This window comes from Scyliorhinus canicula, chromosome 14 (assembly GCF_902713615.1).
Source record: "Scyliorhinus canicula chromosome 14, sScyCan1.1, whole genome shotgun sequence".
Lineage (NCBI taxonomy): Eukaryota > Metazoa > Chordata > Chondrichthyes > Carcharhiniformes > Scyliorhinidae > Scyliorhinus > Scyliorhinus canicula.
Window position 1 is genome coordinate 26,067,540 of NC_052159.1, and position 24,731 is coordinate 26,092,270.

Consider the following 24,731-nt stretch of genomic DNA (forward strand, 5'->3'; position numbering starts at 1 on the left):
TTTGGTATTTGTGTGTGTTAGAAGTCATGATTTGGGTGTGTGTGTTGGGGCCATGACTTTGGTCTGTGTGTGTGTGTTAGGGGTCATGCTTTTGATGTTTGTGTGTGTTAAGGGTCATGCTTTTGGTGTTTGTATGTGTTCGGGGTCATGATTTTGGTGTGTTTGTGTGGGTTGGGGGGTCATGGTTTTGGTGTTTGTGTGTGTTGGGGCATGCTTTTGGTGTTTGAGTATGTTGGGGGCATGATTTTGGCTTGTGTATGGCATGGTTTTGGTGATTGTGTGTGTTGGGGGCATGCTTTTGGTGTTTGTCTGTGATTGGGGCATGATGTTGGTGTTTGTGTGTGTTGGGGGCATGATTTTGGCATGTGTGTGTGTTGGGGCATTATTTTGGTGTTTGTGTGTGTTGGGGGCATGATTTTGGTGTTTGAGTATGTTGGGGGCATGATTTTGGCTTGTGTATGGCATGGTTTTGGTGATTGTGTGTGTTGGGGGCATGCTTTTGGTGTTTGTCTGTGATTGGGGCATGATGTTGGTGTTTGTGTGTGTTGGGGGCATGATTTTGGCATGTGTGTGTGTTGGGGGCATTATTTTGGTGTTTGTGTGTGTTGGGGGCATGATTTTGCTGTGTGTTTTTGGGGCATGATGTTGGTGTTTGTGTATGTTTGGGGGCATGATGTTGGTGTCTGAGTGTGTTTGGGGCATGATGTTGGTGTCTGAGTGTGTTGGGGGCATGATGTTGGTGTTTGTGTGTGTTTGGGGCATGATGTTGGTGTTTGTGTGTGTTTGGGGCATGATGTTGGTGTTTGTGTGTGTTTGGGGCATGATGTTGGTGTTTGTGTGTGTTTGGGGCATGATGTTGGTGTCTGAGTGTGTTGGGGCATGATTTTGTTGTTTGAGTGTGTTGGGGGCATGATTTTGGTGTTTGTGTGTGTTTGGGGCATGATTTTGGTGTTTGTGTGTGTTTGGGGCATTATGTTGCTGTTTGTGTGTTTGGGGCATGATTTTGGTGTTTGTGTGTGTGTCGGGGTCATGATTTTTGGCGTGCGTCTCAGTGGGAGCCAGCCAGCCCACATTTGTGCCTGGGAGTGAACGAGTGGACAGAGTCAGCCTGTGTGTATATAACACATTGACGGAGGGGTCGCTGTCTGTCCCTCCTCTAGCCCGTCAATCAAAGGCAGTCAGTAAGCAAGCAAGCAGCATGGCGAAGTGGAAGGGAGCAGGCTCCGGGAGCCCGGGACACCGACAACCGCCACGGTGGAGCCTCAGCCCCTCAGGGCGGCGGGGGCCGGCCGTAGGATTCCTTCACCTATTTATTATGGCCTGTTCTCACATAGCGGAAGGGACGACAGAAGGTTAGTTAAAGGCGGCGGCGGGGAAAAATAATAATTAAATCTTCACCCCACTCCCCCCCCAAAAAAAACAACTCACCTTGTGCTGCTCGCTGTTAACTACCCACTTTCACAAAATCAGTATTGAGCCGGTGGTTAAATAAAATAAATTTCTGTTTGAATCACGAGCAGCTCGAGGGGAATTTGACAAAAAAAAATATATAGCCCCCCCCCCCCCCCCCCTTTTGTCAAATTTAGCTGCTTTAAAATCATGTCTTTTAAATGGTCCAAAGAGGTTTTGTGAAGCTTTTTTTTTCAGGGAAGGGGTAGGTTGAGGGAGAGGAGCTCAGGTGGGAGGAGGAGGGGGTGGTCTGGTGTGGAAGGCCGCCTGGTGTTCGCAGCCGGCGGCCCCTCCTCCCTACACCAGCTCCAGGCTTCACTCGGCCTAGAAAAGGGGGAGAGAGACAGACACACACACAGGGGGTGACAGGAGGGCGAGGTGAAATCAAAACCCAGGTTCAGTCAGAAATTTGCACCCCGCAAATGTAGCTTTCCCCCGTGCAAGAGAAAGAAAGAAATAATGCACCCGCGAAAATAGCCCGCCTGAGACCCAAGCTGTGGAAAATCGGAAGTATTTAATTTGCTTATCCTCCTGAAAACCTCTGAGGCCTCTTTCTTTCTTTGAAAAAAATATATTAAAGCAGTCGAGCAAACGGGAGGCGCGATTTCCATATCATGTCAAAAGGCTTTATAAAGTTTATCTTCCCTTCACACACCCCCCCCCCCCCCCCTTGAGAATTGCCACCTGAGTATTCCCAATGAGTTGTCAGTCATGGCTTCGTTTTGGAGCCACTCTTGTATAGACTGCAGTTAGTGACATGAAAAGGACAAATTGAGGTCTCCGCGCGCGAAAGGAAAGGAAAAGCAATCGAAATGGGGGTGGTGGGTGGGTGTGTGTGTGTGTGTGTGTATTTAAAAAAAAATTCTAAAATGCTCTTCTGTATGGTGCCATTTTATACTCTGAGTTTCCTCCCTGGGTAGATGTAGTTCATGCTGGAGCTTGCTAAAATAGAATAGGAAGTACTGTGGTAAGCGTAGTAAGTTCTAGTACATTTTCTAAAAATTTACTAAATAGGGTCACTCATTGACCAATAATTGGTAGGCAATTGTCAAGCTTAGTTGAAGCTTTAAGAACCGAAGGGTTTTAGGCATTGACTTATGTGTGGTGTTTTGTTTTTGAGATTTAAAAAAAAAAATCAGGCATCAACTTCTGCATTTTTTTTGGTTTAGAAACAATACATTTCTTTTGAAATCGATCAAACTAATTTGTGAACTTACACTTGGCTAGCTGTTAAAATAACAACGAACCGTGTCACAATAGGGGTAAACCTCGGCAGACAGAAACAGTTTACCAACACTTTGCTATTACCATCTTTTGACATTGGCGCTGGGGCCGGGAGTGTTTGTCTACCAGGTTTTTGTCTGATCACTTATCAGACTCAATATTTCTCAGAAGAGTTGAATGCTACATATTAGAGGCTTGTCACCTGGGATGTATGTTTTTCATTTCCAGTCAGACTGAAAGTTGCATTTCTTCAAATTTTGAGGAAGTTGCTGAAGAATTGAGCTATGTTCTTTCAGGCGCTTGGTACTTATCTGCTTGTGTGATACCAAGTGTCACACTTTTGCTGGTGGTTTAAGATAGGAATACTTGTAATTTCAGGTTGGATTGTCAAGACTGTGTGAGTTGGAGCAGGTTTTTCACAGTCCAGCAGTCAATAATTTGCAGCAACAATTCGGCAACAAATTACATTTGTATAGCAGCTTTTTAAACTTAAAAATGAAGTGCCAGCGTATTTTACGTTGCAGGCAGATGCAGATCAAGCAGTAGAGGATTTGGGAAGGAAGTGCATGAAGAGGCCTGTAAATGTTAGCACAGAAATAACAATGTGAAAATGTTTTGGGTGGTCCTCCATTGGGTGCTCTTGGGACTATGGTGATGGGAGGAATGCATTTAACCTCGCTAACCCTGCTCACCATGGGACATGGATGGAACCGGCGGTGGGTAGGGATTGGCGGAGGTGTCGCGGACAAATATAAATTGTTTTTTTTGGTCTGCAACATCTTTTTCAGTCTCTGCCTGTCACTGACCCCTGTATGGCCCCGCTGACCCCCAATGCTCCAATGGGTCCTGTCTGATTTCCAGTTCTCCGGTATTGACGGCGAGTTGTCCGGGCTCCGCGTTGGCTCCTTTATCTCTCAGCGGCTGTCGAGCCTGCTGGGATTGTCCAGAATTTTCTGTTTTTGTTTCAGGTTCCAGCATCCGCATGTAATCTGGTTTTAGTAGATAAAAAAGATCGGTTTCAGGATGATTTTCTTTTGAGCGGTGTTTTTCATGTTCCTCCCAACAGCCAAATAGCTGCCTTAAGAGATTATACTTAAAATTGGCTGGCTGCCAACTTTGTGCACAGCAAGATTCCACAAACTGCAATGATATAAATGACTAATTAATCTGGTATTGGTCCAGGGATAAATCTTTGCCCAATCACTGACACAACTTCCTTGCTCTTTGAATTGGGCTTGGCATCTTTAATGGTCGTCTGACCAGACTGGGGCTTAACATTCTGACTGAATATTGGCACATTGCAACAATGCAGTGCTCCTTTTGGTACTGCACTGAATTTTGAACCCAGGACTTTATGAAGTTCACGAGTGGGTCTTGAATGTATAACTTGCATGAATATGCTGTCAGAGGTAGGATACAGATGGTGGAATTTTTGGCAAACCGGAATTTGTACATGGGAGAAGTCAGTCGAGACGCTGTGTCGTAATCATAGAATTTACAGTGCAGAAGGAGGCCATTCGGCCCATCGAGTCTGCACCGGCTCCTGGAAAGAGCACCCTACCCAAGGTTAACACCTCCACCCTGTCCCCTATAACCCAGTAACCCCACCCAACACTAAGGGCAATTTTGGACACAATTTATCATGGCCAATCCACCTAACCTGCACATCTTTGGACTGTGGGAGGAAACCGGAGCACCCGGAGGAAACCCACGCACACACGGGGAGGATGTGCAGACTCTGCACAGACAGTGACCCAAGCCGGAATCGAACCTGGGATCCTGGAGCATTTGTTAAATGGGGAGAGATTGGGAAGTGTTGGTGCCCAAAGGGATGGGTGTCCTCGTTCATGAGTCATTGGGAGCTAGCATGTAGCTGCAGCAATTAGGAAGGCAGATAATATGTTGAGGGGATTTGAGTACAGGAGTAAAACTGTCTTGCTGTAATTTGTAGAGCCTTGGTTCCTAACTTAAAGAAGGATGTAGTTGCTACAGGGAGTGTGACAAAGACTAATCCCTCGGATGATGGGATTGCTCTGTTAAGCGAGGTTGAGGAGACTTGAGGGAGTTTAGAAGGATGACGGGTGATCTCATTGAAGCATACAAAATCCCTACACGGTAGATGCAGGAAGGATGTTTACCCTGGCTGGGAGGGTCTAGAACCAGGGGACACAATGCCAGGATAAGTAGGCCATCAAGGGCTGAGTATGTTCAAGATAGATATAGATAGATTACTAGCTATTAAAGACATCAAGGGGTATAGGGATAGTGCAGTAAAACTGTGGAGTTAGAATATCAGCCATAATCTAGTTTCATGTCATCAGAGCAGGTTTTGGGGGTGGGGGTGGGGGGGGGGTTTTCCTCCTATTTCTTTGTTCCTAAGAGCCTGCTTCAAATGATTTTTTCCCATGCTTGCTACATTTAGTCAAGTTGTGGTTAAGTTGGTAGCACTCTTTTTGTGTCCAAGGTTAAGGAATGCAAAAATCAAGCTGACACTCCAGGGTAGCATTAGGGGAAGGGCTGGACTGTCACGAGTGATGTCCTTTAGATGAGATGTCTGCTCTCTTGGGTCCACCTAAGGGGTCCCACTGTTTTGAAGGGGAGCAAGGGAGTTTTTCCCAGAGGCCTCGTCCATCGTTGTCATAAATAATAGATTAGCAATGATTATCACCTTGATATCTGTGAAAATGTGTTCTGCACAAAGCTGGCTGTTTTATTTAAAAGAAAACCTCAGGTCTGGCAGCATTGGTGAAGAGAGAAACTGTAATAACGTTTCAAGTCTAATATATTGAACTCAGTTAATCCTGTTCCTCTCTCCATAGATGCGGCCAGACCTGCTGAGCTTTTCCAGTGTTTTTTCCCCCCAGATCTCTCCTGCATCTGCAGTATGTTGCTTTAATGTGGTTGTTTTATTTCTTGTGCCGCACAATGGGTGGCATAGTAGCACAGTGGTTAGCACTGTTGCTTCTCAGCACCAGGGTCCCAGATTCGATTGCTGGTTTGGGTCACTCTGCGGAGTCTGCACGTTCTCCTTGTGTCTGTGTGTGTTTCCTCCCACAAGTCCTGAAACACGTGCTGTTAGATAATTTGGACACTCTACATTCTCCCTCAGTGTACCTGAACAGGTGCTGGAGTGTGGCGACTAAGGGATTGTCACAGTAACTTAATTGCAATGTTCATGTAAGCCTACTTGTGACAATAATAAATATGATTATTATTATTATTACTACTACATTTCAAAGGTACCTAATGGGCATAACAGCTTTGTTGGAAATGGTGCTGTAGAGATACAAGATTTTCTTGTGTTTGCAATGCAAGCAAATGCACTTTTAGACTGCTGCTTCCAAGTAAAGGTAAGGTAAAGTCTCCATAGTCTCAGATGACCAAAGGTTGCTTTCTCCACAACTTGGGTGAGAAGGCGGGGCCTTCATGAGTAACCTCAGCCGGTACGGGAATTGAACCTGTGCTGCTGGCCTTGCTCTGCATCATGGACTAGCTGTCTAGCCAGCCTCTCTCTCTCTCTTTCATTTTGCTGCATAATTCTTTCTTGGTGCGGCCACATATATATATTCTTGCATCAGTAAGTAGACTGATGCACTGGTGTTGGAGGAATTGAGAAGTGGAAATGAAAATTACCATTTAAAAAAAAAAAGTAAAAGTATGTGTTTGAAGTTTTAAATGGCAAGTATAAACAAGGCGAGGGAGAGTGATGAAGAGAATTAAATAAATGTATTGAGGGTGATTTAAACAAAAAATGTGTCGCAAAAAGCACAGACAAAAGAAAGGAAAATTTGAAGCGGTGTTTTATGGCAATATGAAGGATACACAGAAGCTTCTAATAAAACCATTTTGTGTTTATTTCTGCCACTTTATGTCAAAATACTGTGACTAAAAGGTGGTACATGAGACAGAAATAAACCAGATTTTCTTGAACTCACTGAAAAACAGTATAATATCAGGAAGTTTGACGACTTTCAGCCGCGGAGCTTTACTATAGAGGAAAGATGATTGGGAAACTTTTTGTGTACTTGGACCTTGCTGCAATGATGATGTCAGACGTCTTTTCCCATGTTAATATTGTAACAAGTTGGTTTATATTGAATGTGGATTCTGGAATAGTAATAAACTGTTGGTGTTTGGTTGATTAAAATAAGGCGGCGGTCTGTTGCTTAAGTGATATCATTCCTGCAGATTACTGTACTTGAGTAATAAAATACTGAACCAAATTAAACCTTAAAAGAATAGCACCTCTTGTGCGCCATTACTTAGAACAATCCGTGCAGGTATATTTAAAAAAAAAAAAGACCATTTGAAATAACCTACACAATATTGTTTAGCTTTTGTTATTTTGGCATTCAAGGACAGCTTACATTTGCATTTCATCTTTTGTATGGAAAATTGTAGAGATAATGAAGGTACTTGAAAAGCAATATTTAAAATTCAATCCATTGAAGCAGCCAATATAGGTTAATGCGGAGATTTTTTTTTTAGAATTAGAACAGTACAGCACAGAAGGTCACTGTCTGTGCGGAGTCTGCACGTCCTCCCCGTGTGTGCGTGGGTTTTCTCCGGGTGCTCCGGTTTCCTCCCACAGTCCAAAGATGTGCAGGTTAGGTGGATTGGCCAGGCTAAATTGCCCTTAGTGTCCTAAAAAATAAGGTTAATGGGGGTTGTTGGGTTACTGGTATAGGGTGGATACGTGGGCTTGAGTAGGGTGATCATTGCTCGGCACAACATCGAGGGCCGAAGGGCCTGTTCTGGCCTTGTGCTTGTGATCTGGTGTAGGATACGGGTACAGTATCAGCAGCAGCAAGCTATTCAGCCCCCCAGCCTCGGCACCATGCGCTATTCAGCCCTCCAGCCTCAGCACCAAGCTATTCAGCCCTCCAGCCTCAGCACCAAGCGCTATTCAGCCCTCCAGCCTCAGCACCAAGCTATTCAGCCCCCCAGCCTCAGCACCAAGCTATTCAGCCCCCCAGCCTCAGCACCAAGCACTATTCAGCCCTCCAGCCTCGGCACCAAGCTATTCAGCCCCCCAGCCTCAGCACCAAGCACTATTCAGCCCTCCAGCCTCGGCACCAAGCGCTATTCAGCCCCCCAGCCTCGGCACCAAGCGCTATTCAGCCCTCCAGCCTCAGCACCAAGCTATTCAGCCCTCCAGCCTCGGCACCAAGCGCTATTCAGCCCTCCAGCCTCAGCACCAAGCGCTATTCAGCCCTCCAGCCTCAGCACCAAGCTATTCAGCCCTCCAGCCTCAGCACCAAGCTATTCAGCCCTCCAGCCTCAGCACCAAGCGCTATTCAGCCCCCCAGCCTCAGCACCAAGCTATTCAGCCCCCCAGCCTCAGCACCAAGCTATTCAGCCCCCCAGCCTCGGCACCAAGCGCTATTCAGCCCCCCAGCCTCGGCACCAAGCGCTATTCAGCCCCCCAGCCTCAGCACCAAGCGCTATTCAGCCCCCCAGCCTCGGCACCAAGCCCTATTCAGCCCCCCAGCCTCAGCACCAAGCGCTATTCAGCCCCCCAGCCTCGGCACCAAGCGCTATTCAGCCCCCCAGCCTCGGCACCAAGCGCTATTCAGCCCCCCAGCCTCGGCACCAAGCGCTATTCAGCCCCCCAGCCTCGGCACCAAGCGCTATTCAGCCCCCCAGCCTCGGCACCAAGCGCTATTCAGCCCCCCAGCCTCGGCACCAAGCGCTATTCAGCCCCCCAGCCTCGGCACCAAGCGCTATTCAGCCCCCCAGCCTCGGCACCAAGCGCTATTCAGCCCCCCAGCCTCGGCACCAAGCGCTATTCAGCCCCCCAGCCTCGGCACCAAGCGCTATTCAGCCCCCCAGCCTCGGCACCAAGCGCTATTCAGCCCCCCAGCCTCGGCACCAAGCGCTATTCAGCCCCCCAGCCTCGGCACCAAGCGCTATTCAGCCCCCCAGCCTCTTTCTGGCATTAAGTTAGAACATCGCTGACCTGTGCCTCGACTCCACTGACATGTTTTTGTCACCAGTTTCTTAATGATGCAACATCCACTGCCTTTAGATTTTCGCTGTCCTTCCAGCAAAATTCACTCTTTGGTGACCTAGCACAGATTTTGCGTGCCCCATGAGAGAAAGTAGTTTGTCTCTATCTATCCTATCAAATTTCTTTTTACAAATTATTTTTGAATTCATTAGCCTGTATTAAATTATCCCTCCGGTTTCTGAATGCAACCTGCCTTCCAAATGTAAATCCTTTAAGCACCTGTATTTCTCTGGTGAATTTGTTCAGATGTGTTTGAAAAATATTTGGTGTCTGCGTGGGTTTCCTCCGGGTGCTCTGGTTTCCTCCCACAGTCCAAAGATATGCAGGTTAGGTGGATTGGCCACGCTAAATTGCCCCTTTATTGTGTCCAGAAAGTTAGGTGTGGTTATGGGAATGGGGTGGGGCCTTGGACCTAGATAGGGTGCTCTTTCAGTGAGTCGGTGCAGACTCTGTACTGAAGGATTCTATGCTGTGAAGCTAAAGAAAGCAAACTGGATTCCATGGTAAGCTTTCTGTGCAATTCACTATAAAATAAGTCCTTGGTAAGGCCCCAGTCAGAATGCTCTGTTTTAATTTTGATGATCTTGAATGATGAGGATGTAGAAGCTCAAAGAAGTGCAGGGGAACGCCTTAGTTACCCAGATAAACACAACAGGGTCTGTATACTTTTAGAGTGTAGTTTTGACAATTTAAATCATATTTGGAGAAGTAATGGAGTTAGATTGTAATTGACTCTCAACACATCAACTGCATAGGCCGAGGAGAATCAGGGCCACACTTGTCGTAGAACTAGATTGAACATAAGCTGCTTAATGTCCTAGACTAGAGAATAGTGAACATGTGGAACAGGCTGGAGGTTCAAATCCTGATGCACCACATCTTAGCTAGAGGGCTCTCTGCAAATCTTTGAAGTTGACCAACGGTGTCAAACAGTCAGCATCGCTGACTGGTCAAGGCAAATTTTACGGAAGGGATTGAGGCTCAACGTGGGGAAAGGATGTGATTGGGGATGGGAGCGGAGTGACTTAAAGCAGAATAAGTAAGAGACCGGAGATGATCAGAAGCTGGTGTGGATGGGAGAAGGGCAAGAATTTTAGCATCATATAATGAAGTACGTCTTTGCACTAGCTATTGAAGATAAAGGCAAATTCAGTCAACTTAACAGAACTGTACAACAGATTCTCTGGATGCTGTTTTCATAATTTAGTTTTGGTGAAATTCTACTGGAATTTGGGATAGTTGTAAAAATGATCTATTATCTTGTATTTCACAAATATTGAGACTTTTCTCAAACTAAAAGTGAGCCAGCATTGCTTCTTTGTATTGGGCCAGATTTGCAAGACCAGACTGCAGAAAAATGGACAATCCCATATTTTAATCTTTTCACGGAATGCTATTAAGTTTGAAATGTTAAAATTGTTTTAAATGCAAGACTAAAAGGTGATTATTGTGATGCTGCGCTTTGAATGATCAATTTTGGGAAAATCTGAACACGGTCTAATTAATGTTCAGTGGGTATTTTATTTGAGCAATTCAGGAGACATTGTTGTTAATATTGTCAAGGCTTTGACGAAGAGTCATCCAGATCCAAAGTTAACTCCAGAGATGCTGTCAGACCTGTTGAGATTGTCCAGCATTTCCTGTTTTTTGTTTCAGATTCCAGCATCCACAGTAATTTGCTTTTATCTACTGTTAACATTGTTAGATTGCATGTTAATTCCATTATTGTGCTGCACTGAACTGCTATAGAGCATGCAGGAAGTATTTGAGGATCCAGTAGGCGTGGGTAGCTGAGCAATGTTAAGAGGTGGAATATAAAAGTATATCAGAAAATTGCACCTGGAGCACCTTTTTGATGTAAATGAACATCCCAAAATGCTTCACAGGAGAATAATCAGACAATAACGGTCTTTGGATTGTTCACAAATGAATGAGTGCTCTACCGGGACATGTGGTGGGGTAGCGTTAAGTCTGCAGTGAAGAGTGGGGTGAGAGACAGCAGGGTGGAGAACTGAGCGTGGCGCTCCTACTGAAGCAATAACTGGTGCTTTGGTGATGTATTTTTGGGGAATGCCAAGAAAGGCTCAGGAATTGTTGGTGCAGGGTTCAAGCTTGGAATGTCAAGGAAAATAGGAAGCCAGAGAAATAACAAATGCCATAGGGGAGAGATGAAAGGTTGTGTAACTGACCCTATAAGAGGAGGCAAAGATAAAAAGAGAAGTAATGGGGCTCAGTCAGTAGCAGCTGAGATATGCACATGAATGGATACAGTGTGTGGACACAATTGTGCTATTATCACCTCTGACTTGATCTTGATGAGATTTTTAGTGTGACTTCCTGTCAGCCTTTGGGCATCTATAGTGGGTATGTTGGAAACTCTCAGCTTAGGCAGTTAATGTAGTGTTTGTCCTGTAGTTTGTCATTTATATAAAAGTTGTAATCTTGAAGTGGTATAAATTTTGCTGACTTTTGTTTTTTTAAAAAAAACTTTTAATGAAATCACGTAAGTGAACACCTAGCTTACCGCAAGTTTAATAAAATGGGACAATTGACATTTCCTCATCAGAAATTGTTTTTGAAAAAAAAAACGAATTCTGCTGAAAATTGCATTACATTATTTCTGGGTAAAGTACACAAACTGTTAAAAGGTCAAGAGTATTTGAAATACCTTTGCTTCAGCTTTGTTTTTGAGCGCCTATTAAACCAATGAAGGGTTTAATGAAAGCGGTGTAAGAGGAATAGATAACTGTCTTGGGTCTGAAAGGCATACGTGACACACTTTGTTTTTGTTAACCTGCTGAAGAAAATTTGACTATACAGGACATGAGTCAGTGTCTGAGTAGATGTTCTGTTTTAAAACAATTCGCATTGGTTCCCATTCATTACTGGATATGATGGAACTTCTAATTTGATTGGGTGCTACTGCTTAGATTACTGAAGAAAACAATCTCTTTGAAAAGGACTTGCATTTATGCAGCATCATTCACTACCCGAGATGACTGAAAGCACTTTTGAGGTGTGTCACTGTTTTCATGTAGGGAGCCAGTCAACTAATTTACATACAGCAAGCTCCCACAGACGGTATGACCCAGAATTTGTTTTGTTTTGTGTGTTGATTGAGGAATAAAAATTGGCCAGGTCACAGGAATAACTTTTTTTCTGCTCTTTGCATGATGTGGAAGGGCAGATGGGTTGATTGAACATCTCATTCCAAAGATGGCAGCTCCAGCAATGCTCATTAATTCTGAAAAGGTCAGTCTGAATCTTTTCCACTGAAATCTGGAGAGTCCTTGAACCCAAGATCTTTTTAATTCTGAGTGCTACCTAACTACGGCTGACAAATTGCCCAAATAAATAATTACCACTGTCATAGTCGGAATGTCATTCATTAGCATAAATGCTTCACAGCTCCAGGGTCCCAGGTTCGATTCCCGGCTGGGTCACTGTGTGGAGTCTGCACGTCCTCCCCCTGTGTGCGTGGGTTTCCTCCGGGTGCTCCGGTTTCCTCCCACAGTCCAAAGATGTGCGGGTTAGGTGGATTGGCCATGCTAAAATTGCCCGTAGTGTCCTAATAAAAGTAAGGTTAAGGGGGGGGTTGTTGGGTTACGGGTATAGGGTGGATACGTGGGTTTGAGTAGGGTGATCATGGCTCGGCACAACATTGAGGGCCGAAGGGCCTGTTCTGTGCTGTACTGTTCTATGTTCTATTACATGAGAGCTATTTTGTTGGTGTGGCAGGTGCAGAAATGATTGGAAAGAGTTGCGTTCCTGGGAAGATGGGCATGGATTTGAGGTGATAACGTAATAATCTTTATTAGTGCCACAAATAGACTTGCATTAATACTGCAATGAAATTAATGTGAAAATCCCCTAGCCGCCACACTCTGCCGCGTGTTCGGGTACATGGAGGGAGAATTCAGAATGTCCAATTCACCTAACAAGCAAATCTTTTGAGACTTGTGGGGAAAAACCGGAGCACCCGGAGGAAACCCACAGACGTGGGTAGAATGTGCAGACTCCGCACAGACAGTGACCCAAGCCGGAATCGAAAGGGTCCCTGGAGTTGTGAAGCAACAGTGCAGCTACTGTGCTACTTGGAGAGGCATGGCAGTTTGCAAGGCCAGACGGGTCAGGGTTGTTTTGTTTTTCTTTATGAAGGGTGAAGGCTACAGAGGAATTGCAGCTGAAAGTTGAGAACTGTTCATGGAAAAGTTGGGTAGCGGGCAGTTTAATGAGAAGCAGGAGGTGGGTCTCATTAACAAAAAGGCTCAAAAGTATTAAGAGGAAAGGGAGACAAAATTTGCAAATTCATGAGATGGTTATTTGGCCCGAGAAGGGAGGAACATGGCAGTGATAGCTGATCAGAAGGCATTGATTTTAATGGCCAAAAGTGCATGAACTCCTCATGCTTGGCCTTTGAAATTGAGGGTAGATAAAATGATAATAGGGTTGCAGATGGTTTATCAGTGGAGAAAATAAGCTTAGGTCTATCTTTGCACTCCAGAATGATCCTGGGATAGTGAGCAGTTTTAGTAGGTGAGAGAGAGCAAGATCCAATTTAATGCATTGTAATCCAACTTGATCTGGTGGTGGATGGATGAACCAGTTTACTACATCTTTTCAAGTTGTCTCTGCCATTTTGAGGGAATGGAGATGCGAGGTGGACTAAGGAAACCTCCTGGGTGCGAGTGGGACATGGCTTTATTGGGGATTATGGCATCAAAGATGGCAGTTGAGGAAATTAGCTGCAGACATGTTGTAGTGAACGGAGGATCAAAGATTTAGACATTTGGGGTTGGGATGGGATTTTAAAAGTACAGTTTCAAGTGAATATCGTGCTATATCCAGGCATTGATACAGAAGAAAGTAAGGTTTGGGGGATGCTGTGAATGTGTTGGAGATTTTGAATGAGGGAGAGATTAGGGAGGATAAGAGGGCAGTGAATGGAGGACAGATCATGATAAATTATGAATTGAGGTAGAGTTGAACTTTTTAAAAGTATACATTTTTAGATCCATTTTGCCAATTAAAGGGCAATTTAGTTTAGCGTGGCCAATCCACCTACCTTGCACATCTTTGGGTTGTGGGGGTGAGAGCCACACAGACAAGGGGAGAATGCAAATCCCCACACACACTGTCTGGGATTGAATCCGAGTCCTCAGCGCTGTGAAGCAGCAGTACTAACCATTGTGCCACCGTGCCGCCCGCTAGAGTTTAACTTCTCATACTAGGTCGTTGCATTCTGTGCAGAGGAGGCCGAGGGAGGGGAAAACAGCAAGATATCTTGGTGAGAGAATTTTTATACTTGTGGGAATAGAAAAGTTTTTAATGAGGTGAGAATGGTTGAACCAAATGAGATGCTCAAGTGTTGGAAGAGTAGAGGGAGTTGGGGGTCAGGCCAAGATGTAATCTGGTGATAAGTGGAACACTGCCATTTCAACGGCCTTGATGGGGCAAAAATTACCCTTTCACAAACTCCTTTGAAATGGATTGTATCATTACAGGGCAGGCACCCATACCTCTGTTACTGAAGACTGGCTAGAGTTGGAAAACTCCCATTTAAAAATATTTCAGAACATTATACTCTTGTCCATTGGGCTTAGCAAGGACATATTAGGCTGAATGCTCTCCTTCTGTGCTATGTGGTTCTAAATTTATTTTGGCATTTTAGCAACATTAGTATAAAAGTAGCTGTAGTTTGTCTACTGGTTCACTGCAGACTGTGTTCTCCACTGTGTGGATGATTTCTGTCTCTGCTCTTTTCCTGTCTTACCTGATGGATGATTTGTGATCATAAACTAGTCATGTATAAAAATTCCTGGCTCAATTCCCTGTTCTTTCACTCGTGTTTACATCCCAACCGGTATGTCGCTGGAGTTCCCTGCTAGCATACCTATTTGAGTTGTTTTATAAATTATTTTTTGATCCTTGGCCAAAACACAGTAATTGTTTTTCAGTTTCTCTGAAAGTGAACTCCAGCCAAACTTTTGTTTAAATCATAAATATGCATAGGACATGATTTTTCTTTAGTTGAAAATGCAGTTAGCAAAGCTGAACAGATACAGTTGATCTTGGGGCTCTATACATCTAAAAGTTATTCTCCTCTCTCCCCAACCCCCATTACATCAATAGTTGAAAATGATATTTATACATTGAAGTCTCAAAATGTTTTCCCACCTTTACATCGGTAGTTGAAAGGCTCTCTTCAAAAGGATAATGGTGCATTGAAGAGGGATCAGGATGATTCTAGGTCTCAAAGGTAATGAGGAGTTTAAGTATTTTTACCATTTAATTGTAGGTATTGAGATGTGTGATGATGGGGATGCAAACCAGCTATTTGATTTGCTTTGTGAGCATTAATTTTAAGATGCCGCAAGATTAAAAACAATCTCTTCGCTTCGTGGAATAATTGAACAGGTCTTCTGTGAAGCCAGATAGAGCTATTGACTGTGCACGAGTCCTTCCTGATGATTCCTCTCCCCCCCCCCCGTTATCACTTTAATCCATTTTACATCTTGACGAGGGCAATGGCTAAACAAAGTTCACCACCAGAGATTAAAATCGCACTACAATCAGAGATGGTAAATTGGCAAAATTATTCTTGAGAATGAGGATAATTCCGATGTTTGGCAGGACTTCCTAAATTGAGGCCCAGGAAGCAGATCCAGAGATACATAGACTAGCTCAGTCAGCTCTTGGAGGTTAAAGCTGAGGGGGTTCCAGAGTGCTAAATATTACGTTAAGAGTAGAGTTCTGATGAGGAAGTGGAAACCTCCTCGTAGACCTGCGGGCGAGGATGTAGGGGCAAACTGGAGGAACAACATCTCTTCCGGTTAGGCACGCTACAGCCTTCCGGCCTGAACATTGAATTCAACAACTTCAGAAGATCAGCCCCACCTCGACCCATTTGTTTTCATTTCATTTTAACTGTCTTTTACCATTTCTTTCTTTCTTAATATACATTTAATCCCCCCCCCCCCCCCAATCTTATCCACCTTTCCTGCACCTTTCTCCTCTTTTGCTTCCCCCGTCCCCTCCCCCCACACCTACAGTTCATCCTCTGATAGTTTCCCTGCTGTTTGACCGTTCACATCTTTTGTCCTCTCTGGGGACTGCCATTAACACTCTTTCCCCATGGTATCTGTGGCCATTCGCACCCAGTTTCCCTGGGTTTCTGTGGCTATGACTCATCTTTCATTCTCACTCCACAGTATAAATATTTCCCACTTTCTCTGTCTCTTAGCTTTGACAAAGAGTCATCGGACTTGAAACATTAGCTCTTTTCTCTCCCTACAGATGCTGCCAGACTTGCTGAGATTTTCCAGCATTTTCTCTTTCGATATAGAGGGTTGTTCATCAGATAGTGGTTCAGCCCAAATTAGCACTGCAGATAGCACATTAGATACCATGGCAGGACATGTGGGAATTTGGAAAACTCCAGCATCAGTCAGCAGATGTTTTTCCTGGCCAGGACTGCACAAGGATGTAGTGCAGTGTTATGGAGGGTGTGCGGTTGAAGTTCAACTCTCCTCCAGGTAAGAGGTTGTGAACAGTCTCATTAAGCCTCTGACAGTTGCCAAGGACAAGAATGGATTGGTGATGAAGGAGATTTGTGTTGAGGACCAAAGATAATAGTTTCAGTCTCATAATACTTTGTTGGAGGAAGTCTCTGCTCATCCAGTGCTGGGTCTCCTAACCAGTCTGATTAATTTAGCAACAGTGGAGGAGTTGAGAGGTGGTGGTGAGGTCGGCCTGGATGTTGTCAGCAAACATGTGGAAGTGACACAAATTCTGGATGATGTCACCAAGGGACATGTAGCCCTGTAGGTATCAGCAAATCTGGTGTTCATGATTGATAAGTCAGTGGTTATGGGGAGAAGGCAGGAGGATGAGGCCATGTTTGAATGATGGAGCAGCGATGGGCTGAATTGCATAATTCTGCTCACATCTTATGGGACAGCATATAGATGAGAAAGAGGTGTTGTATGGGGACACTGATGGTAACTATGGGAATGAGACAAGCATGCATTGGCGATTCTCTGGTCATGGGGTTAGCTAGCTGAGAATGGAATCGGGCAAGTGTAGTCATATCCAGCTTGACTATGATCGAGGTGCATTGGACTAATGGTGTGATCAACCGTCAAAGCCGGCAGACAAGTTGAGAAGCATGACTAGGAATAGTTACCTTCAAACTGTTTCATACTTTGGCATGGATGGAAGGATTCAAACAAGAGTTCTGGGGAAGATGAGACAAATTTGGGAGCTGACAGCATGTTGAAGGACTTGAGAGGTTGGAGAAGGGTGATGGCTGATTTTGAGGAGAGGGAGAGATCTGTTAAGAATGTCAGATAGCGAGGACTTTCGGTGGTGACATGTAGGAGGAAGAAAGCAAATTACTGTGGATGCTGGAATCTGAAACAAAAGAGAAAATGCTGAAAAATCTCAGCAAGTTTGGCAGCATCTGTAGGGAGAGAAAAGAGCTAAAGTTTCGAGTCATCGGACTCCTGTTCACGGACATCTTCAACCTCCCTAAACTCCGTTCTGAGGTCCTCACCTGCTTCAAGAAGACCACCATCATATCTGTGCCAAAGAAGAACCATAACCCATCCAGTGGCCTTGACATAGATCGCCATGAAGTGCTTCGAGAGGTTGGTCATGAGGCACATCAACTCCATACTCCCAGCATGTCTAGATTCACTGCAGTTCGCAGACCGCTGTAACCGGTCCACAGCAGATGCCATCTCCCTGGCCCTACACACCCCTGGAGCATCTCGACAACAAGGACTCTTACTTCAGACTATTTATTGACTACAGCTCCGCCTTCAACACCACAATCCCAGCCAAGCTCCTATCAAAGCTCCAAAACCTAGGACTTGGCTCCTCACTCTGCAACTGGATCCTCGACTTTCTGACCCACAGACCACAATCAGTAAGAATATAACAGCATCTCCTCCACGATAGTCCTCGATACCGGGGCCTCGCAAGGCTGCGTACTTAGCCCCTACTATACTCCCTAAACGCACAAAACTGCGTGGTAGAATTTGGCTCCAACTCCATCTACTAGTTTGCTGACGATACGACTGTGCTGGATCGGATCTCAAACAACAATGAGCCAGAGTACAGGAGGGAGATAGAGAACCTAGTGGAGTGGTGTAATGACAATAATCTCTCCCTTGACGTCAGCAGAACTAAAGAGCTGGTCATTGACTTCAGGAAGCAAAGTATCATACACACCCCTGTCTGCATGAATAGGGCCGAAGTTGAGATGGTTGACCGCTTCAAATTCCTAGGTGTGCCCATCACGAACAACCTGTCCTGGTCCACCCATGTCGATGCTATGACCAGGAAAGCACCCGGTTTACTCGCACTCTTTTTTTAAACTTCTTCCATCGGGCAGGAGATACAAAAGTCTGAGAACACTCACTACCAGATTCAGAAACAGCTTCCCTGCTGTTATCAATCTGATAAATGATCCTCTTGTGGACTGGACTGATCGCATCTCTTCACACCACCTCTACAGTGTAGAACTGCACTTCTGTATGCTTCACTCAATGCATGCTTCACTCAATGCCTGTGCCTATGTATATACATTGTGTATTTTATCTTTGCCGTATTATGTATTTTCTATTCGTGTATGGAATGATCTGCCTGAACTGTACACCGAACAATACTTTTCACATTCCCTCGGCACACATGACAATAAACAAATCCAAAATCCAGCGAGTTACCAACCATTGACAAGAAAGTGAACTGGACTTGCCTCCTTTGAACTGCATCCAATGCGACTACATCTTTCCTCAAATAAGGGGACCAAAACTGTGTACAATTCTCCAGGTGTGGGTTTACCGATGCCTTGTTTGGTTGCAACAACACTTACCGTTATACTCAATTCCTTTTGCGAACATTCCATTTGCTTTCCTTATCTGCTGCACCTGAATGCTCGTTTTCTGTGACTCCTGCACAAGGACACCCAGATCCCTCTGCATTGAAGCACCCCAAAGTCTCTCCCCATTTAGATAATAAGTTGCCTTTCCATTTTTTTTGGACCAAAATACATGACCTCGCACTCATCCATGTTAAACTCCATCTGCCACATTTTGGCCCACTCTCCGAACCTATCTATATCCATTTGTAAGGTTCTTTGTTCCTCATTGCAACTTACTGTCACAGCTATTTTTGTGTTGTCTGCAAATTTGAACCTTCTATCCCTGTATCCAAGTTGCTAATATAGATTGTAAATAGCTGGGGCCCAAGGACCTAACCCTGTGGCACCTCACTAGTTACATCTTGCCATTCAGAAAAAGACTCTTTTATCCTGACTGACTCTCTTGCCCATCAGGGTCGTACTGTCCGATTTCTGTGGATAGCAAGATTTTGGCAAAGGCTGGAAGAGTGTCTCCCTCAGGTTATTGGGAAAGATCAGGCAGGTTTTGTCCCTGGCAGGAGGTCGAGAGCAGGAGGTTATTGTTGCATTGGATGCTGAGAAGGATTTTGATAGGGTAGAATGGAGTTATTTGTTTGCGGTGTTGGAATGGTTTGGGGATGGGGCCTAAATTCGTAGCGTGGATCCAGTTGCTATACAAGGCACCTTAAGGCCAGTGTTCGTGCAAATAATGTTAGTTCAGGATATTTTGGGTTACAGGGGAACGAGACAGGTGCTCTATGTCCCCTTTTATTTTATACTAAATGTGCTTAACCACTGGAAATAAATGGTTCTAAAAATCAATAATGCCTGTCCCTTGAGGTATAGACTTCGCCATTTGAAAATAAAGCCCAACAAAGTCAGGCTGCACTACCAAGTGTTCGGTTTCCATCCTAATCTATGGATAGGATGTGTATAACATGCTTTGGCAGAGAATGCAGAGGTGCCACATCAAGTTCTGACAGCAGGCTCAATGGCATTAGAAAGGCTTAACATTTATATAGCCCTTTCATGACCTCAGAACGTAGTTAACAAAGTACATTTGAAGTGTAGCCACTATTGAAAGGTGGCAACCAATTTGCACACAAGCTCCTGTGAAAAGCAATTCTGATAAATGAGCACATGATATGTTTTAGTGATATTGACTGGAGGGATAAATCTAGGACACCAAGGAGAACAATAGCAAAAAACTGCAAATGCTGAAAGTTTAAAATAAAAGTTTCAAATTTAAAATAAAGAGCTGGAACAGGTCAGCACGTCTGTGGGAGAGAACAAAGAAAAGTACAGCACAGGAACAGGTCCTTTGGCTCTCCAAGCCTGTGCCGACCATGCTGCCTGTCTAAACTAAAATCTTCTACACTTCCGGGGTCTGTATCCCTCTAATCCCATTCATGTATTTGTCAAGATGCCCCTTAAATGTCACTATCGTCCCTGCTTCCACCACCTCTGGCAGTGAGTGCCAAGCACCCGCTACCCTCTGTGTAGAAAACTTGCCTCGTACATCTCCTCTAAACCTTGCCCCTCACACCTTAAACCTATGCCCCCTAATAATTGACCCCTCTACCCTGGGAAAAAGTTTCTGACTATCCACTCTGTCTATGCCCCTCATAATTTTGTAGGCCTCTCTCGGGTCGCACCTCAACCTCCTTCGTTCCATGAGAACAAACCGAGTTTTCAACCTTTCCCCATAGCTAATGCCCTCCATACCAGGCAACATCCTGGTAAATCTCTTCTGCATCCTCTCTAAAGCCTCCACATCCTTCTGGTAGTGTGGTGACCAGAATTGAACACTATACTCCGAAGTGTGCCTAACTAAGGTTCTATACAGCTGCAACATGACTTGCCAATTCTTATACTCAGTGCCCAGGCCAATGAAGGCAAGCATGCCTTATGCCTTCGTGACTACCTTCTCCACCTGTGTTGCCCCTTTTTCAGTGATCTGTGGACCTGTACACCTAGATCTCTCTGTCTTTCAATACTCTTGAGGGTTCTACCATTCACTGTATATTCCCTGCCTGCATTAGACCTTCCAAAATGCGTTAACGTCACACTTGTCCGGATTACACTCCATCTGCGATCTCTCCGCCCAAGTCTCCAAACGATCTAAATCTTGCTGTGTCCTCTGACAGTCCTCATCGCTGTCTGCAATTCCACCAACCTTTGTGTCGTCTTCAAACTTACAAATCAGTAGTTTGGAGATGAGAACCTTCCAGTAGTGGTTGCAGCGTGGTGCAGCAAACTCCTTCCCCCCCCCCCCCCCCCCCCCCCTCCCTATCCAAATTAGATCACTGCCAGCTTGTCTGAGATAATCTAACTCTGCATGGGTGGTGGGGCAAAACAGCAGACTACATTCTTCCTATTTGGTGAAAAGCATTTCCTGGATTTTTGGTGGAATGTAATAAGGTACTCAAAGCCCCCAGACTTGATTATAACTTGTAGCGCTGCGGAACACAAATGAAACCTGCTGACAGCAGTATAACTGGAACATTGTGCAGCGGCTCTCTTGCAATATAAAATACAGCACCAGAAGTTTAGCTTTTGTGCTGATGTGATGCAATCGGTAGTGGTTTGCAGGTATGTAAAGCATGGTGGCAGTAGGCTATATCTTTTTGTGGTTGTTTGGAACAATATGCGTTATTATCTTGAGATGCAAATACAATGTGGCTGGAAAATATGCTCGTTGAGCACAGCTTGTGTCTAGACTTTGAGGTTTGAACTTTTTAACTGTGCAGTAACCATTTTTTGGTTGCTAATAGCACTTTGCTACATTTGAAATTCTGTTTTAAAATTTGAAGAGACATACAAGCGAATAATGGCCATTTGGAAAAGATGTTTTTAATGTCAGACAGGAAGGGTAACAGGAAAACAGATGCATGATGGTTTGTCAGCATTCCAAAGTACCTAGATAAATAGTTGAGCAATTATACACAAAGCAATTTGTGCTGAAACGGCAGTCAATCTTTGATGGACATCAACATAGTTCAAATTCTGAGGATCTTTAATAAAGGCAGATGAATGCTGGAGATACCTCGCCAGATATCTGTGGAGAGGAAAACGTATGGTTAATCTTTCACACTTCTGACCCTTCCTTTCCATACCTCCATGTTCTTCCCTTTTTTATTTGACTTCTTGATCTCCAACTCGGAGTATAATGCCCACCAAGATGTGCTGCAAGCCCACTGACTTCTGTAACTACCTCCGTTATTTTAGTTCTTTCCACTCTGAAAAGGCATTCCTTTCCCTTTCCCCAGTTTCTCTATTGTTGCATGTGCCAATTTCCAAATGAGAGCTTGTGAAATCTTGTCTTTGTTACTCAGCTGATGGCATGTCTGGCCAACATACCATTTTTTCCTTAATTTTCCCAAAATCATGGTCCTCTTGTCTAGCTTCCACATTCAATGGGCATTTCACTGCCATTTCAAACATCTTTTCTCTCCCCACCCCCCCACTCCCAACCCCACCACTCCCAACCCCACCACTCCTCCTTCTAGAATTTCAAAGTAGCAGTTTCGTCTGACACTGTAGTTCTCTCCTCCATCATCCCTAACATATGCACTCTTTACCCTGGTACCTTTCCATGCAAGCCATGATATGTCACTCCTGTATTATCTCCTTCCATACCATTGTGTAGTCGCCCCAATGGGAAACCCCATTGACAACAGTGGAAGATTCCATTGGTGGGCTACCTTTGCTGCTGCGAAGTACATGGGTTGCATGGAAAATCGTGCCCTTCCTCTTTGTTTTACATGTCTGGCCTTGGATCTGAAGCAGTTGTTAACCATTGATCCCATTTTCTCTCAGATATTTGCCTGTATTGTAGGATGGGTATGCTGAGTTACAATGAAATGAGTGATTTGTAGCCAATTCTATCTTTACTTTACCAAATTTTCCATCCCTCCCCCACCGTTATAATTATTTTCTTGGTTTGGAGTTAACTTTATAATTTCTTACATTATTTCCTTGCCAATTCTGCCACTTCTGCCTAGTCATAGACCATTCTTTTCTCTCCGTCGCCTTGCTTTTTGTTCCTCGTCACAAGTTGTTCATCTGTAATGATGTGTTCCAGTTCTGGCCAGAAATGTTGACCCAGATTTTGCAGTAAGAATGACGGTAAAACTGTCAGTGTTCACTGTCATTGCTACCCTGAAGCTGGCAGCAACGTTGGCAGCCTGCATTTATGCAGAATATATGCAGATATCCAGACGTTGCTGTCAGGGGTTTGAGGCTTCTCCAGAGCCTCGAGGTCCCCTTACGATTACAATTCCTAAGAAGACGACATTACAAGTACAAAAAGTGTAAAAGTCTTTAGAACCTAGTTAATTCTCATCCAACAAGGTCTAACGTTATGTCCTTGCATCAAGTTACTGTTTACTATCCTCACTGGCCCTGAGAAGCAAATTCTATATTTGTGGCATGCCAAATTTCTCCACTTAATTTTTATGTTTATCATTTAAGTTTCTATCTTCATTTATTTTGCTTTAACTTAAAAGTGAATTCAGTGGTATTGACTTCCTGTTTTGCCATCTGGGGTGCCTCCTTACCCTGTTTGCTAACCTCCTCTCTAGACTCTTGGAAATCCATCTGACTTGGTGCTCGATTGGAAAAGGTGAAGTTTATACATCCCAAGATTATTAGATCTTTCTAGGTAGCATTCCACCTGTTGGTCCTCCTTTTTCTTCATACTATCCAAGGATTACATTAATGGATATACTTCCTGGCTGTTTGTCTAGGTTAATGAAAATAGGTAATGGTATGAAAATAGGATTGTCTGTCCGGTGTGAAGTTTGCTTTGTTTTGCAAAATTGAAGAGGAGCTATTTTTAATTTTATTTATCACTTGTGTCGTTTAGTGGTTCTGCTGCATACTAGTTAATGTCTGTAAATGAATGGAAACTGATGTTACTGATGCAGAGATGTTATTTCTAATGCAAACGGGCAATGTGACACCAGCATTAGTTGGGCACCTAGCCAAGCTGTCATCAGGAATTCAGCCTGTGGGAAATTGTAGAACTGGAATGAATGTGGTCAAAGAGTGTTGGTGGCATCAGCATGATGATGATTGGACCATTCATTGAACACTTCACAGCAGCATTTTAGGAGTGTTTCGGGGAAGGGAGATTATATAAAAATCATGTGTGCCTACTCCAAGCAGTATGAGCACAACTGTGTATGTAGTTTTATTTCTCTTTGACTGCATTATTGGCTCCGTTCCACTATTGGAACCTCTTCATATTAATTCAAAGTGCAAATCTATTCTTGAAAATTAAGGGTGCTAGATCCAGTGTCCCTTGATTTCAATGTCAAACCGTATAATTGGGAGGAAGGAAGAAAACCAAATCTGTTTAATATGTAGCCTGTTAGTGACTAATCTGATTGAAGTTCATAAGTTGGGCTTTGGCATCAAGTGCAAGCTTGTATCTTTTTTTAAGGGGAATTGCACCACTCAATTTCTATGGAAATACTGTACAGATCATTATCTGTCAAGAAATGGTCAACTAAATGTTATATTGGGAAACTTAACAACGATTTGGTTCCAGCTAATATATGGCTGGTTTAGCTCACTCGGCTAAATCGCTGGCTTTTAAAGCAGACCAAGCAGGCCAGCAGCACGGTTCGATTCCCGTACCAGCCTCCGCCGGAATGTGGCGACTAGGGGCTTTTCACAGTAACTTCATTGAAGCCTACTCGTGACAATAAGCGATTTTCACTTCATTTTTTCATTTCATATATTTGTGACGCTTGTGTGCACCAAAGCGATTGAGACATTTAGAACCACAGGAAAAGCCATTGCAAGGGAATGATATAGTGATTCAAGTACAGACAGGCTGAGTGAGACAAGAAGATACAGATAGTGCGTCAGCAAATAACACTCCGGAAGGCTCTTAACAACATCTGTAATAAGATAGATGAACCAGTTATACAAAGATAAATGGTTTGGGTCTAATCATCATTAAAGATGAATTATTACAAGATAACCAAGGTTGAAAAATAGATATTCTAATACACCATGTTTTGAAAAGGCTGATGAAACCGAAACAGTTGCATTAGATCTAGTAAAGGCTGACTTGAGAGCAACGAGGTGGAGATCAGGAACAACATGCTCAGAAAATTCTGGTGGGAATCACAA

The 24,731-nt window shown here is 44.1% G+C and overlaps 1 protein-coding gene across 1 annotated transcript in view; it reads left to right on the forward strand.

Moving 5' to 3' along the window:
* The first annotated feature begins 1,151 nt into the window (after nt 1-1,151).
* The window catches only part of tmem131 (transmembrane protein 131), a 190,050-nt gene continuing 166,470 nt past the window's right edge, over nt 1,152-24,731 (forward strand). Inside the window, exon 1 of the mRNA XM_038819000.1 lies at nt 1,152-1,352. Within this exon, the coding sequence (XP_038674928.1) occupies nt 1,199-1,352 (154 nt within the window). The 5' untranslated portion in view covers nt 1,152-1,198. The remainder of the gene's footprint in view (nt 1,353-24,731) is intronic.